Raw genomic sequence first — 15,874 nt, forward strand, 5'->3', positions numbered from 1 at the left:
TGCGTGTGTGTTTGTCACAAATGTCTGTAAAATGTTCATTCTCTCTGCTAGCTTGGATTCCCATTGCGGTGCAGGCAGGGAGGTTGAACTTGGTTTAGCAGTTTGATGCTGCACGTGTTCTCCTTTACACTTTTGTTAAAGTTTTTATGCCCACTCTACCGTATTTACATTGGTGTTTGTAGCAAGAATTATTCATCTCTGAGTAGCAGATGAGATGCACCTTGTTTGCTGTATAAATACATCATTAGAATAAACTGTCATGTGTAGTGTGGAGTTAATCCTTTACAAGATGAAGCCTTTTAAGCAATGTTGAGAAAATTTCTTTTTTTGGTGCTTTTGCTTTTGTTTCTATCACAGGTTTGTTAGAACACGTATTTTTTCATCTCCTTCTATCCGTGACTTTAATATTAGTGGTGAGAAATCTGCTATAGGGGTGGTCGGGCGGCTTTCTGAGCCCCTCAGCCTGACAGAGCTCTGCTTTATTCACTTTGTGTCCTAATGCTATTTCAACAAGGTCTTGTGGGACTCTTAAAGATGGTGTTTTCTATAGTCACGTTATCTTCCAGCTGATCGAGCCAAATGTAGTGGGTTTTGCCTGGGAAACTGGAGTTGAGGGTCTGTGGATTGTACGGGTCCCTTTTGAGATTCTATGTAGGGTGACTGTTCCATGGGAAACAGCCAAAGTTGTTTAAATCAGTTTTACTGCTGGCACTCAATAGCAAAAGCCAAGTGCTTTCTTTTCTCTTTTATAATAATGCCCAGCTGGGCATGGAAACTTACCCAGTATTCACAGTTTTATGATTAAATGACTGCTTTGTGCTGCTCATATACCTTTTGTCTTCAAACCCTTTTGGGGCTGAGCAGAAAGTAAAAAAAATGACTTTTCCTATGTAAGGAGGAGTTGTAGTTTGTGGACCAAGTTAAAATGATGGGTGAATGCAGAAATTCGAACCAAATCCAGTTCCCTGTGCATGGTGACAGTGTTTGTGTGTGTGGTTGTGTCACACGCTCGGTACTGTGACAATTAGAAGTTGACTTATTTCATGTATTAACATGCCATATATATGTGCATTTGCCATTAGAGAATTTGTAGTTCTGAGTTAGATTTGATCTGGGGAGGGATGTGATGGGCTATACAGTCACATCATATCAGGGTCAGGATTCTGGATATCTGAGCTTGTAAGTGGCTCTGAACATCTTACTGTGGGGGGGGTCCCTAAAAAAGATCCAGGAATAAGCATTTGCTGGAGGTAAGAGGCAATAAAGCTATTGTAGAATTAGCTGTAAAAAGCTGTGTGTGGACTTGCAGGCCGGGTTCGTGTTCACTGTTTGCTCTGCGCCCATTCTCTTATTTTTGTGCTGTGTTTTTAAGTGGAGGGAGAGCTTAAACAGTTTGGCTCAGCTTGTCTATAAAGCTGGTGGTGTTCACTGCATGTGACATGGCAGCTTGTGTAGCTGGGATGGGAGATTTTGGGACTCATCTGCCATAGTGTTCAAGCCCAGTTGGGAGCTGAGGCTGCTTTCCCAAGAGGAAATGCTGAACATTGAATGTGGCGCTGTGTTGACAACCCTACCTGCTTGTGTCTCCTGGCTATGCACTCTTTATATTCTCAAATCCATTGTGTAGGTAATGTAGTTGCCTGTTTGTTACTATGGAAAAAGAGTGGCTCAGGTCCTTTCTGTTTGCTGTATCAAATACCTGAATTATATTTTACAACTTCCCTGCTTGCAGCTGAAATAAATGAGCATTTATGGTGGGGCTGCATCTGAATAGCCTGCGGCTCAGGCAGGGCGGTTTGTGCTGCGCTGAGCCAGAGGTGGAATGGCATGGATGAAGAGAATGATGTGGGATGGAAAAGTAGAGGGACATGGAGCACTTAATTTAGCTCAGAAACAAAGGCAGGAAAGAGGCCCATGGAGAGGTGTGTGCAGCCGAATTTCTGTCTTCCCACATAGTCTTTTGGGCTCCGAGAGAGCGGAGAAAGAGAGAATGGTGAAACAAAGACCAATAGAGTGTAAAGAAGAATAGAAGGGAAAGATCTATGTGAGATGAATGTACCAAAGTGACAGGGAGTGGAGATGTCTTGTTACTTCAACTCTGTACACTCTTGAAATGTTTCTGAGTGGTAGTGGTGGGGTATTTACCTTAAAGGTCTTCAATTTTATTTCTGTATGGGGGAAAAGGTACTAGTTTTAGGAAATCAGCTACATCTCATATAAACAAAAACTTTATTCTCCCAAAGGCTTTTACTGAAGAATTTTACAAAGTGACTGCTATGTGTATAAGTTTTGTGTGCTTTAAAAAAAAATCTACTACAAATAAAGTATTTTCTTTAGACAATAGGACCTGAGTTTTCGAGTCTCATTGTGAGCTTGGAAAGAGTTAAGTTTAATTTATCTAGGCTTGAGGGGAGTTGTTCGAAAGTTGGAGCAGGGGAAATAGGGTCCAATTCATCCTCCCTCTCCTATTTTCCAGTGTATCAGTTTCTGTGGACAAGAGGAGAGGGACTTGAGTCTTGAGGGACTCTTGCTCCAAGCTGATTGGCAGTGATTACAGTTGCAGCACCAGAAAGCAATAAAATAAATACATAGAGCAACAGTAACAGAAAGCAGATGTCCTGCTTTTGTAATTAAAGAACCAGAGAAGGCAATAAGGAAATAAAGGCAGCTGACTGTGCATTTGAAGGGAGAGGGACTATAGATGTTTTGCTTACTTGTCAGACAAACCAGAAATCCCCATGCTGGTGAAAATGAAAGCTACATTAACAGCCACAGTACCTTGCTTTGAAAAATTGGGTCATATGTGCTTAATTTTTCATTAGGAAGCATCACGTTGGGAGTCCTGCAAGATGGAGCAGGCAGCTTTTCTCCTTGTGTTCTTGGGTCTGTTTGGATGATTCTGTAAAATCTATAAAATCAGTGTGTCTCTGGTTCAGCCGAGCAAAACGTGTGGAAACTGGGATCATTTTTCTTCCACGCATGTGTGTTTTGTATAGGGAGGGAAAAGATATTACTGAGACATTTATCCATGAAAGATTTAGTGATTTTTTTAAAAGCTGCACAGAAAATGGAATTAGATTTGACATCTTTTAGTCTATATTCAGTCTATATCTGAATGTTGCTGTGAACCAAAATGGCAACTAAGTCACCTACGCAGCGTCTTCATTCACAGACTGCGGTACATAGTTTTCCTGCTGGTGATGTCTCGAACAAGAAATGGGCTTTAGGAGAACATATCCTGTGTAAATGTGTATGTATGCCTTGGGCAGTTTTCCTTTCCCGTGCTCGCCATGTATGTTTAGCCACGTGAAAATGAACTGCTATAATTGTGTTGAGAATGGAACAGTTATTGGGACTGGAGTGAATGGAAGAGGGAGCAGAGCAGGCTTCTGGTACCTTCCTCTCCTGTGATGCTGGCGAGTTGAGAGGATGTCCTATTTGCTTTGGTGGAAAGAATGCTAATTGACATATTTAATGCAGAATACACATGAATGGCATGAAATGAAGAAGAAGAAAAACTGCGTGAAACTGCATTTTAATTTCTGTTTTGGTGCGGCTTCTCTGCCAGGGCTGTTTAAAAACAAATAACAAACCCAACAATTCTTTCTGTGCTCTGACACAAACATTAAGTTGTGGGGGTTTTCTGTTTGTTTGTTTTCCCCTGGTTTAAAAAGCAAACAGACTGATTTGGTGTAAGATACTTTAAAGAAAGCGGTGAGTATTCAGAGTTTGAAATAGCTGTGAGTGAGTCTGAGCACAGAGTGCTGCAAAGAGGAGCTTAGGGGTATATTGTTCATCTGGGCTTTTCAAGTCAGTGGGGAAGTCTCGTGTTTTCCTGATTTTTATGTCAGGATGGCAAATATTACACTTCATATAGTCCTGATCACTGCTGATCACTGTACCTTGCGTTCACGTGCTGTGCTGGCTTGAATTGCACGGAAAGCAATCTCACTTTGAATAACCTACAGCATATTGCCACACAATAAACCCACAGCACCCATAGGGATCCCGGGAGTCTCCTTGCTAACCCTGCATGCAGAGTCTTACGGCAGGTAGGAGGTTTTCGTAATTGCCTAAATAAATACAGGGCTCAAAAACACCCCAAACCAGCTCTTGCAAGGAAACTTTGCTTCTGAACCCTGAAAATTTGGAGATATTTCTTCTAGTGTGTTTGTATTGTCGCCATGAAGGTGAAATGAGGTGGCTGCGCTATAGTTTGCTGTCTCATGAGTCTTTGATGCATTCACACATGGACATATACATGTGGCACATTAACCAACCTTTTACTGCTTGGTGTGTGGTTATTGTACTTTTGGTTGAAAACCATCAGCTGAGGTGAAAAATTCAGTATTGTAGAGTAACATCTCTTCATAGAAAAGAAATTTGAACGCATTAGTTTCATGTTTGTGAGTAGAAAACTTACGGCTGAGAAAGTACGACTGTGCAAGTTTTCTTGCAAGGTTGTAATGCTCTGGAGGAATGTTTTCATGTTCTCCTGCAAATTGTTGTTTAAAACAGAAAAGTATCAAGATTTTACAAGCTCTGCCCCAGATCTGGTGACCATTTATAGTCAGGCTAAATGGTCTTACTGGATGTCTGTGGAGAATTGAGGTTGTTTTTCTCTGTAGAGTGTTTTGTAGATAGTGAGCCAAACTTCCACCTTTTTATTGGCATGATTTAATGGATGTAAATGAAATTTTCCAGACTTAACTGAGATGATGTGTATGCCATCTCACCCTGCTTCAGATGCAAAGAGATTTTCTTTCTGGTTACAAGCAAGCAGGACAAGAATGTTTTAGAGACATCAGCAGAAGGGCTGCGAGATAAATGGATTACATGTTCTGTTTTACTTTTGGTTCCAACAGCAAAAATACAGGGGGATTTTTGCTAAGCACTTTCAACTCCTTTTAGGCTATGCAGGAGTTTCTTTCATATTTATCAAGAAAATCCAAGGTTAATACTGGTAAGAGGTATAAATCTGTTTGTTTGTCATTAGAGATTACTGAGAGCAAATAATAGATTCCCCATTCATTGATCTGTTTTTTCTTAATGCCATTTAGCTTTTGATTTCATGATTCCATCCCGAACCTTTTCCTCCTAATGGATCTTATCTGTTGTTCCTGTTTCATCAGCTGCTCAAAAGGCAACGGGACAGAGCTTTCCATTTGGGGATATGGAGAGGACTGAGCATCGTGTAATTCTTTGGTCCTCTTGAAAACTCTGAGAACTCAGTTTCCAGTTTCCCTTGACAGGTTCACCAGAAGCTTTGACAATCTCAGTTTTTCAGGCGCTTCGGTTTAGTGTAGTAGCGTCTCTTTACCCAATCCATAGATTGAGATGAGCTCGGCGTGGCTTGAGACCTGTTTGGTCTGCTCTAAGTCACCTTTTGCAATCTTACCCTTAAGTCTCAACTTCTGGTGAAGGATCAGGACGCTTGACTGGATTACATTTAATGAAACTAGTGGATCTGAGCCAGACTTGCAGCTGATGCGTGTGGCTCTTCAGTTACATTCATAGGCACTGATCAAATCATTCATCATTCTTGTTTTCCGTGCTTATTCTGTTGAAAAGCCATATTAAGCTACTATAATAGCAACATATGTTTCGTACCGCTCTACAAATAACAATTTAAGAATTGTTAGAATAACAGCTTAAGAATTTCTATAATTTTCCTCATTCCTATTCCTTGAATCTTGGTGCCTTTGGCTGCGTAAGAAAGAAGCAAAGGAGCCTGTTACTCCGTAAAAGAATCAACTGCATTTATCTGAAAGTGGTTTGGGAATTTCTACAGCTTTATCTCAAGTTTCAAATAATCACTGCAGGCAGGAGGACTACACACACTCTTCTGGCAAGCTGTATATATATACATATATATATATATATATATATATATATATATATATATATATATATAACCATAGATAAAGAGTAGTGTTGATACAGGTAGGATGATTGTTTTGACTCACATCGGCAGGCTCTACCGACCTTCTCAAATCCATCTCTTGTGCTTTGTAGACAATTAATCTTGTATTAAAATAAAGCCAAGCCTGTGGTAATTCCCTTTAAAGAATACTGGCTCGTAGTATTGTTTAAATTTACAATCGTGACTCTTCAAGCCAAAAGGGAGAGTTTTATTTCCAGTTCGTTTAGAGGAGCTTCTGGGTGAGGTCCAGGGGGCGTTAGGGAACTTCAGGATATTGCCATGATCATATTCAGCTTGACATTCAGTTATGTTTTACAGGTATTCTAGTATAAAGCTAAAAATGCCTCTTAAAAGTATGTCTAAGGAAGAAGGAATCTTGCTTTGAAGCTGTTAAAATAACTTCTCAACAGAAAACCACTCTTGTTCTGTTTTGCGAAAGAAAAACCATTAGGATACTTAACTGCTTACACAAATCTTAAGAGAAAGCGTTCTGTGTGCCAAAATAAATCTGTACGCTGCAGTGTGCAGAAACCACAAAGAAAACCAGAGTTTGATGTTTAAGCAACATCCTATTACATGCCCCAAAACTAGAGTGAATATAGTTTTCCTTTTTAGCCAGCACTTAGGTTTTGAAAACCAGAGATGAAAGCTGAACAAATAGACACTTAGAGATGTGCTTGGACACCTACTAGGTTTTCAAACATTGTACACGATTGGTAGTGTGTCACGCCAAAGACGCAGTGGTGATTTTGGGAGGCAGAGTGCTTGTTCTGCTCGTTTCAGTGATCCTCAGTGTGGGTTTTCTGTGGTATTTGGAGGGAAGTGACACACTCAAACTTATTCAGTGGAATGGAGAATATGGGGATATAACAATATCGTATTCCCTTTTCCATCGTGGCAGAAAGATACTGTCAAGTTTGGTGTTTTTAAGTCCCTTGGAGGAGAAAGGTTATAAAATGTCTTCAGGATTGTTAAAAATTCTCATTCTTTAAACCTCTCTTATTTTTATTTCCCCCTAGAAATCATGGGTTATATTATATTTAAGCAGCTTTCTGTGGACAACATTGCTAGAACTGATAGTACACGTGTGTTCTGGACTCTGTTCTAATGACTTTCTTGCACTGGCAGAGAGCTGTGAGTGCAGCTGTTTGTGCAGGTGCTGATATTAAAACAGTAAAATACCGCCTTGCTTGACTGTGGAGTTTGCTTTGAGTCTGACAAACTCAAAAAGAACCTTGCTTGATGCTGAGAAAGTGACGTTTTTTGCACCTACTGTTCCTATGTGGAATATCCCTGAATGAGCTGCACAGGTCTTATATTCTTCCAGTTACAATGGTCGAGTTGTAAAATAAGCAACCACATATGTATTTTAAAAATCACAGTAAGCCCCCACAGTCCTGATAAAATTGATTACCCAACAGAGAGGATGAGTCAATATGTGTGTTTAAAATATATATATCTATATAAATTTATTGTTCCTGCTCTGATACATTTTTTATTTTTATTTCCTTTAGTTCCTTGGCATAGCATTTCTTGGGATTGGATTGTGGGCATGGAATGAAAAGGTAAGTTGAATATAGCACCAGCCTCCATGCTTTCCTCTTTCTCTCTGTAATAAAATAATCCTCCTTGGCTTTGCTTTCACATAACACGCTAATTGCTGTTTCTCTTAAACAACAACAACAAAAACCGCAACCAAGAACCAAACCCGAACCAAACCCAAACCAAAACGAAGCCCAAAATCCAAGCCAAACCTGAGGCAGAATAACTGTTTTTCTTGTGCAAATAAAACTGTCTGCTGGAACACATTTTGTTGCAAGACTCTAAAATCAACTTGGAAATGGGAAAAAAGGAGGGCGGGGAAAGAGGGAACATTGTGAAACGGAGCCTCATTTTTAGTTTGTTTTGCTGCAAAAGTTGAGAGACAATGAAATATCAAGATGTAATATATTAAACAAGTCAGTATGTGTTGGGTTACTGGATGGAGGGTTTGACTTGCTATAAGACAAAAGCTAAAACTAAAGCCAGTTTGCTTCTCGTCTTTGTTTGAAAGATTGAAAATAATAAAACCCGCTGATAGTGATCATACTATGATATTCAGTTACATAATGTTTTTCCTTTTAATAGAAAACACTGGGTAAGTTACAAAGAGATGTTCACTTAAGGCATAATAACTGGCAGTGGCAGCAGAACAAATAACACATTGGAAGCACTGGAGTTTTGCCACTTAAATTCAGGACAAATCTTGCTTTGCAGAAGTGAGTTGTTAACTTAGGTTCTAATTGCTCTTTGCATGTACCTTGGATGTAGATAATTACAAATAGCAATGTGATATTAATGAACTCATACTATATACACCAATACATGTATGTATGTTTGCATACCTTATGATACTCGCGTTGGATGGCTTGAATAGGCTTGGAAAGAGTTGCTGTGATTTTTTTTTCATAAAGATGTAAAAATGAGTTTTATTTCATATTCTTAGCATACTCACAGAGTTTAGACCTATATGTAAGCCCCAGAGAAGAACTTTAATTTGGAATGGCTTTCTAGAAGAGATTGTGATGTTTTTGTATCATTTCAGTAGGTAACACAAATGATTCCTCTTTAGAATGAATGAGCAGGTAAAGGGAAAACAGCTATAGTCTTGTGTTTGAAGTTTAAAATATACCAGTCTTACAGCTAGAGGGTGTTCTGGTGGAATAATGGTTTGTTAGGCTCTATGTATTTTCTGTATGGGAAGGAACCCACATTCCTAGGAAAAATGTATTCAATTTAGAATTGCTAATAACTGGAAGCTAAAGCAGTGTTTTTACTTGAGATTTGGACATCTGTTATCAAGTCATCTTAAACCATTTGTAATCAGATCCTGAAAGTGGGAGAAAATGCCATGTTGTTATAAAACCACCTAGAGCAGTTTAATATGCATTAGCTCAGGCTTCATATGTAGTAGGTTTTTCTATAGAAACTAAATACTCCAGAAGCCCCTTCGAACCTCAGCCATTCTTTGGAGACTCTTGCTGTCCCAATGAACTAAGTCTCTATCAATGCTGAACTTGGTGCTGCAATTGCGTGATGTGTAAACAGAAGTTTGAATGTTTTTTTGGCCCAGGATTGAATCTTCAAAAGGATTCCTCTACTGTAAACTGATTTGGTAGTGGGGAGGATTTTGATTTACTTCTGCCTTGAGCTGTGGGGCTTCATATCCAGCTGTGTGATTTTATAACCTGGCCATCAACTTGTATGTACTTTTACTGCTTCACAGAATCTTTTTAAGATAAAAGGATAATGCGCCAGGCCACATTAAAAATGCTGGGTGTAAAGAAATAATCCACATTTTACAGGAGTCCAGTTAGCTGCTGGCTAAAAACCACTTTGAGGTAGATTTGTGGGTTTGGTTGCTAGTTTCTTTCCCCCCTTTCTTCTTTTCCTCCCCCCTTCTTCTTCTTCTTCTTTTCCTCCCCCCTTCTTCTTCTTCTTCTTTTCCTCCCCCTTCTTCTTCTTCTTCTTCTTCTTTTCCTCCCCCTTCTTCTTCTTCTTCTTCTTCTTCTTCTTTTCCTCCCCCTTCTTCTTCTTCTTCTTTTCCTCCCCCTTCTTCTTCTTCTTCTTCTTCTTCTTTTCCTCCCCCTTCTTCTTCTTCTTCTTCTTCTTCTTCTTCTTCTTCTTCTTTTCCTCCCCCTTCTTCTTCTTCTTCTTCTTTTCCTCCCCCCTCTTCTTCTTCTTCTTCTTTTCCTCCCCCTTCTTCTTCTTCTTCTTCTTTTCCTCCCCCTTCTTCTTCTTCTTCTTCTTCTTCTTTTCCTCCCCCTTCTTCTTCTTCTTCTTCTTCTTCTTCTTCTTCTTCTTCTTTTCCTCCCCCTTCTTCTTCTTCTTCTTCTTCTTCTTCTTCTTCTTTTCCTCCCCCTTCTTCTTCTTCTTCTTTTCTTCCTCTTCTTCTTCTTCTTCTTCCTTTCCTCCCCCTTCTTCTTCTTCTTCGTCGTCTTCTTCTTTTCCTCCCCCCTTCTTCTTCGTCCCCCTCTTCTTAAATTGGCTTGTATTCTCCCCTTTAAACTTTGTTGTAAAGAAGGAAAGAAGCACAGTATACAGACTTGTGACCTTCCTTACCGCCTTTGCAGGGGGCAAAAGAGCTCATTTGTCAAATAGGCAATAGAATTGGCTTGACAGCCAGTCAGCCAGCCCTAAACAACAACTGGGCCATTAGCATTCTGAGTCATGAACCTGAAAGAGAGCTGGGGTGTGGGGTGGGTACAATAAGCTTGGAGGATGAATAAAGCCATCTATACATGGGTGCACTATATAGCTCACAATCTCGCAGTGTTTTCAGACCCACTAGACTTGGGCTCATACCATTGAAAAGTTCATCCATGGCAGCTGATTTTCACACAGCTCCTCTCTGCCCCAACAATGGCGTGAACATTGTTAATGTATAGAGTCTGTACCAAGCCCAAGCAACTTACATGACCTTTGCTCAGCAGCAGAGGGGAGATGTTTGTATTTCACTGGCTATTTTTTTTAACCACTTCTTCTGTTGACTTTTAAAAAGTAAAGTAGACTTGTACAAAATGTCTATTTCCCTCCTTGGTTCTATTTATTAGATAATGTGGTCTTAAGGCTCGTCGGGAGTGTTTATGGTATGATGCCAGTAGGTACTCGGAAAGTAAGTTTCCTGATTCTTTCACTACCTCCAGAAGATTTATATGAAAGAGTAATGAGACTGAGTGCTCTTACGTCTTCTGAGACCTTGTAAGACTGTCCATGGAGAGGGAGTTTTTAGAAGGAAAGCACTGTGGTTTTGGGGTATCCTTTAAGGAGCAGGTAGTAAAGACACAGATACTAAAATGGGGAAAAAATTCTGCAGATCCTTGCAAAATTTGTCAATTAGGCTTTACTAGTGTGTAAGGTTGACTCTCATGTATAAGGAGAAGTGGGAGAGGTTGATTATGTGCCTAAGTTTGGTTTCTAGACTTTCTTCTTAAATCACTGTAGCTGGAGGACACTCCAGCTCAGAAGTCAAGTTGTGCGCAGTTTGGAGAACCCGTATGGTACCTCTGTGTGCCAGCACATTATTCTTGACTAACATGAGCTTTAAATCTTGATCTCAAGTTCTGAGCTGGACTTTTACATATTGATGTAAGGTGATTTAGGCCTGCTTTGGTGTTCTGGGACAAGCTAGACTCCCTACAGTCACAATTTGTCAGACCAAGTCCATCTTTCCTTGACCCAAAATGATAACTACAGTTGTTTTCAGGAAGAAATTCTCACTTCTTTTACTGTCCCAGTGAGTGGCAGACATCAAGAGGCAGTGATACACAGTCCATAAGTGTTGTGCACACATGTCTATCTCACAGTTACTTTAAAAACAATTGCTGACAAGAAAGCCGTGTGTGTCCTTATTAACTGAAGGACACCCAAAGCGTGTCTGTTGCTTCTAAGCCAGGACTCTGTGTGTGGATTTTACAGGACTGTGGAGGAGAGAGATGGATGCTAATATTCACTATTACATTGGATTTAAGCCTCAGTATGTAAAGATTATCTAAAGATCATTTTCCTAGTTGTTGTGGTTTAACCCCACAGGCACCATGCACCCATTTGTTCATTCCCCCTCAGTGGAATGGGGCAGAGAATGAGAAAAAAGGTTAAACTCTGTTCCAGCCAAACCCAGCACACTACTGTTCCAACACCTTGTCACCATTAATCCTGAAAAATGTAAAAATCTGTATCTTGCCTGTATTTATACCAGTTATTCACTCATTGAACGCTGCTTTGTCATGAAAATAAAACCAGACCAGTTCTTCACTAGACCCTTGAAAAGTAAGTTCTGCTGCTATTGCTGTTTGCTGTGGAAAATGCAAACTCAACAAAAATGAAGGAAGATTTGTAAACATCCCCCACCTAGTTTCTTGCTAGCAGAGACAAAATTCTGGAGTGGAATTAATTTGGCATGTTTCAATGACTATTGTTCTGTTTCCAGCGCTCATTCAGAGGCGCAGCATGGAGGAACTGCATGGATTTTTATGACTAACAAAGTAGAAAGACATTTTTCCATTTTAAAATCACGCATTTGGAAATACTTTTACTTCCCATCACCCTTATGTGTTCCTGGTTGCCAGTGATTGTGAGTCCTACAGATGAGTTTGGTGGAAGGCTAAGCCTCTGTTTGCAAAGAATAAATGTTTCAGAAGATCTTGTATTGCTGAATCTTTTTCTGACCATTCGGTAATGGGATTCTGCACCAGTGGAGTTTTTTTCCTGTCTTGGAGGAAATGGGGGAAAAGAAAAAATATCTGATTTTTTTTTTTCCTCCATCCTCCTGGTGTTGGTTTCTTCTTTTTACTTTTTAATGGCTCTCAGGGGTGTTGTTTGTCATGGGGACTGTTGTGTTGAGTCCTGTTCTTTTACATCCACTCCCATGGGCCACATTCCATATATTTCGACAGTGTATCACCTCTTTGTTCAATAGGATGATGATTCTCCTAAGTTGCCTCTGACTCAAGATGACTTTTCATTACTGCTGCCTTGAGTGTTTTTGCTTGGATCTGTTCTTTCTTGCCCTGCATGTGCTACTGTGCCTGTGGAATCAGCTGTTCGAGAGAGAAACAACTGTCTAGCACACTTCTGGGAACATTTCTGGGACTTGAATATGGCACTGGGTTCTCTACACTAAGCACAACCACAGATGGCCTGGAAATCTCGCTAGTTTGTTAATGCACTTGTGCCTCCCATCTGTTTGGCCGCATTAAGAACCAGGAGCACTATCAGATTGTGTAGATGTGCCAGCACCAAGGCGCTGCTCCAACCAAGGTGTATGTGCTGCCATCTACACATTCTGGGACAATAAAGTAACTGTATGGGTTCAGCATGCAAGTGGTGTTTGCTGAATGCAAATCGTGTGGACTAACAGGAGAGGAGAAGTGTTGAAGACCCATTCTACAGGTTTTGAAAGGTTTAAGTTCTCTTCAGCCTGGTTTTAGTGTGGTCTTACGGACTGAATTGCCTGCTAGTCATTGGAGCATGAGTTATGTTCCAGAGGCACATCTTCATTTGTAAGTAATCTAGTCTGTGTGCTCTGCAACTGTTCCCTGGTGTGAACTGAAGCGGTGTGTGACCCCTTTAAATGGACTCCTGGATTGGACCTGAAATGCTAATGTAGATGTGCACCAAAGGTGGGAGCTGGAGTCAGAGCATGCTCTCTGGAAATAGCTCAAGTTGTCCTGATGTTACATGATAGAGATGGGGTGAGGGGTGCACCCTAATTGCTTTTCTGAGTGACTGTTGCTTCCTTATTGATGGGATGAAGGCAAACACTTGTGCAGCTATAGTATCAGGAGGGGCCTTCTCGAGTTACCATCTTCAAGACCATCGTTCTTCCTTTGCCTTGTTCTCTCTTGAGCTATGCGTGAGATCCAACTTGTTGGGTGGACGGCTCTGGCCACGGGAAGAAAACAGCATGACAACAGATGGTCTGTCACTGGATTCGGGCATCTCTCAGACTGTTTTTCTGCCTCATGTGCTGTAAGGAGGAGGCTCCAGTTCTGCGTGAGCTTCTGGCAGGCCTGGCTTGGTTGTCTCATGTTCCTTGGTGTGATGGAAGGCACCACCAGCGCTCCTTCCCCTCCACCCTTTTGTTGGAGAAAAGAGCAGGTCCCACTGTTCCACTTGACCTATTCTCCTGAATTTAGGATGGGTTAGGAATACGAGGTCAGTCTTTTGTGTTCCATGCCTATCTCATTGTATCCTAGTGACTGAAGTGATGTACACTTCACAAATGATTTTATTTCAATTATGGATGGCACTTTTGGTGCTTCACTGCCCCAAACAAGTTCTGATTTGTGGTGGATTAAAAGCTTAAATATCCCGGACGCAGTAATGTACAGCAGGCAATTGAGGGTGGGGGAACAGAGCGAACAGATGAGCTGGAGATCAGCCAGGGAACATGTCCTACTGGCTCTCCTTGTGGGACTATAGCACAACCCTGGATTTATGCCATTGCGAGAAGAAAAGTATTAGAGTACGTAGCTTTGCACAAAGTATTTACTGCCAAATAAAGATTATGCACATGCCTGAACTACAAAGGAAGTGATGTGTGTGTATCCCAGAAAAATAACCATACTTCCAAAATGAGAACATGGGTTTAGGGGGAGAAAAATTTCCTCATTTGCTCCTTTCGGATGCTGAAGCACCAGAAGTACTTGCAACTATTTGCAATAAAGCTTGGAGCAGACTGCTTCAGTAGTGTTGCTGAGAAAAATCTGTAGAAAGCCTGACTTAAAAGGATTTACAGGTGGTTTGGTTAGGTCTGGTGTTGATGCAAGAGATCAGTTGACAATTCTATGTCTGACTTGTCAGCTTGAGGATTCGGAGTGTGTCACTGGAGGATGCAGTGTTACAATATGAGATTCCTGATCCTCTGCACATGCACCTCTGGAAACATTCCCTTCTGCTTTTGGGTGAAGATGGGATGAAGGTGGAATTGTCTGCTACCAGACATTTGTACATCTCTGCCAAACTTTAGCTAGAAGTGGCCATTACAGCCAGAATTACTGTGGTGGATAGGAAAAGTGTATGCCTATAGGACTGTGTGCTTAGTTCTTCTTAACAGCGCAAAGTGAGATAATATTCCCCAGTCATTGCCCTGCTGCTGGAAGCAAATTATGTTTTTCTTTAAAATGTTGCCTTACTGTCTCTTTGGAGAGCTTATTTATAAGTGTCCTGAAAAAAACAAGACTGGAAAACGATGTTTCAGCAGCAAGCAGTGATCTTGTATCAGCTACCTCAGTGCCTCTCTGGCTGTAAGCAGAGAGCATCGTCTCTGTTTGTCGTTCCTGCTGCTAGCTGTTGGTTTATTGTCAAAGCCTCTCTGAAAATTGTATATCCCGAGATGTCTCTCCGGAATACTGATAACTTGGGATTCATATGCAGAGGGCACACAAACGAGAATGACGCAGTATGTGCTTTGTGCTGTCAGGATGTATCATAAGCTAGGCATATGATTGCCGTATGTGGACTAGTAAAAGATGCACATAAAGGTGCTTTGCAAGGATGGCAAGCAATGGCGGGTAAAACCGGTGTTGGTTTAATTCAGTACAGGTCAGGTTGTGGCAACCCTGGGGAACTGGAGCCAGGAGGAGACCAGGGATGAGATGAGTGACTTTTGCTGGGTGAGTTTCTAACACTGGTGGCAGTGCTAGAACATCAAGTGAGGTGGGAAAGGACATGATCAGAAAGACAATATGCAACAGATTCACTAAGCCTCATTGACTTTAATGGGAGTGTGACAAAATGCAAAGTAGTATATTTCTCCTGACTTACAGTTCATTATAGTATAATGAGATTCTCTAAGAGCACTGTCCACAAAGTGAGCTGAATTTCACTTGAGTTTCTTCTTTAATTTGAATTTTATTACTTTCATGTGAAAGAACTTGATTAAACATAGTAATTTGCTGTGGGTTTTTGTTTTAAAGAAAGATAAATTGCCTTATGAAGAGAGACTTAAATGACTGTTCATCCTTCTTGGATTTTTTTGGAAGTAAAATAATTATAATACCAAGGCAACATCCTTTCTCCAGTGACTGTTGACTCACTCTACTGCACTACAGCCCATTAATTCCAAAATAAGGTAATGTTAAAATAAATGAATAGCGTTTGCTTGAAGGCAGGATTTCTCCTCATTTTATGGTAACCGTCCGGGCAGAGAGGGGAAACACAGAAAGAACTTAAACTTTGTGAATGAGTCATTTTAGCAGTCTCTTTCTCTTGGAGCAGAGCTCATGTTTCCTGCCTTGTGCATGGCCAAGGCCATGACTTTTTCAAAGGTCTGAGAGTTATTGGATTATACAGTTTAGTTGGCTTGTCATTCTTAGCCAGAATGTTATGTCTTTGATTTCTTTTCTATGGCAAATGTAATGAAGCCAAAGTAGCGGGAGGCTTTCACGCCAGGTGATTAAAGTGTTAGTG

The 15,874-nt window shown here is 40.7% G+C and overlaps 1 protein-coding gene across 1 annotated transcript in view; it reads left to right on the forward strand.

Moving 5' to 3' along the window:
• The window catches only part of TSPAN5 (tetraspanin 5), a 72,983-nt gene that overhangs the window by 42,838 nt on the left and 14,271 nt on the right, over positions 1-15,874 (forward strand). The window contains exon 2 of the mRNA XM_065836640.2: positions 7,438-7,488. Within this exon, the coding sequence (XP_065692712.1) occupies positions 7,438-7,488 (51 nt within the window). The remainder of the gene's footprint in view (positions 1-7,437; positions 7,489-15,874) is intronic.

This window comes from Patagioenas fasciata, chromosome 4, assembly GCF_037038585.1.
Source record: "Patagioenas fasciata isolate bPatFas1 chromosome 4, bPatFas1.hap1, whole genome shotgun sequence".
Lineage (NCBI taxonomy): Eukaryota > Metazoa > Chordata > Aves > Columbiformes > Columbidae > Patagioenas > Patagioenas fasciata.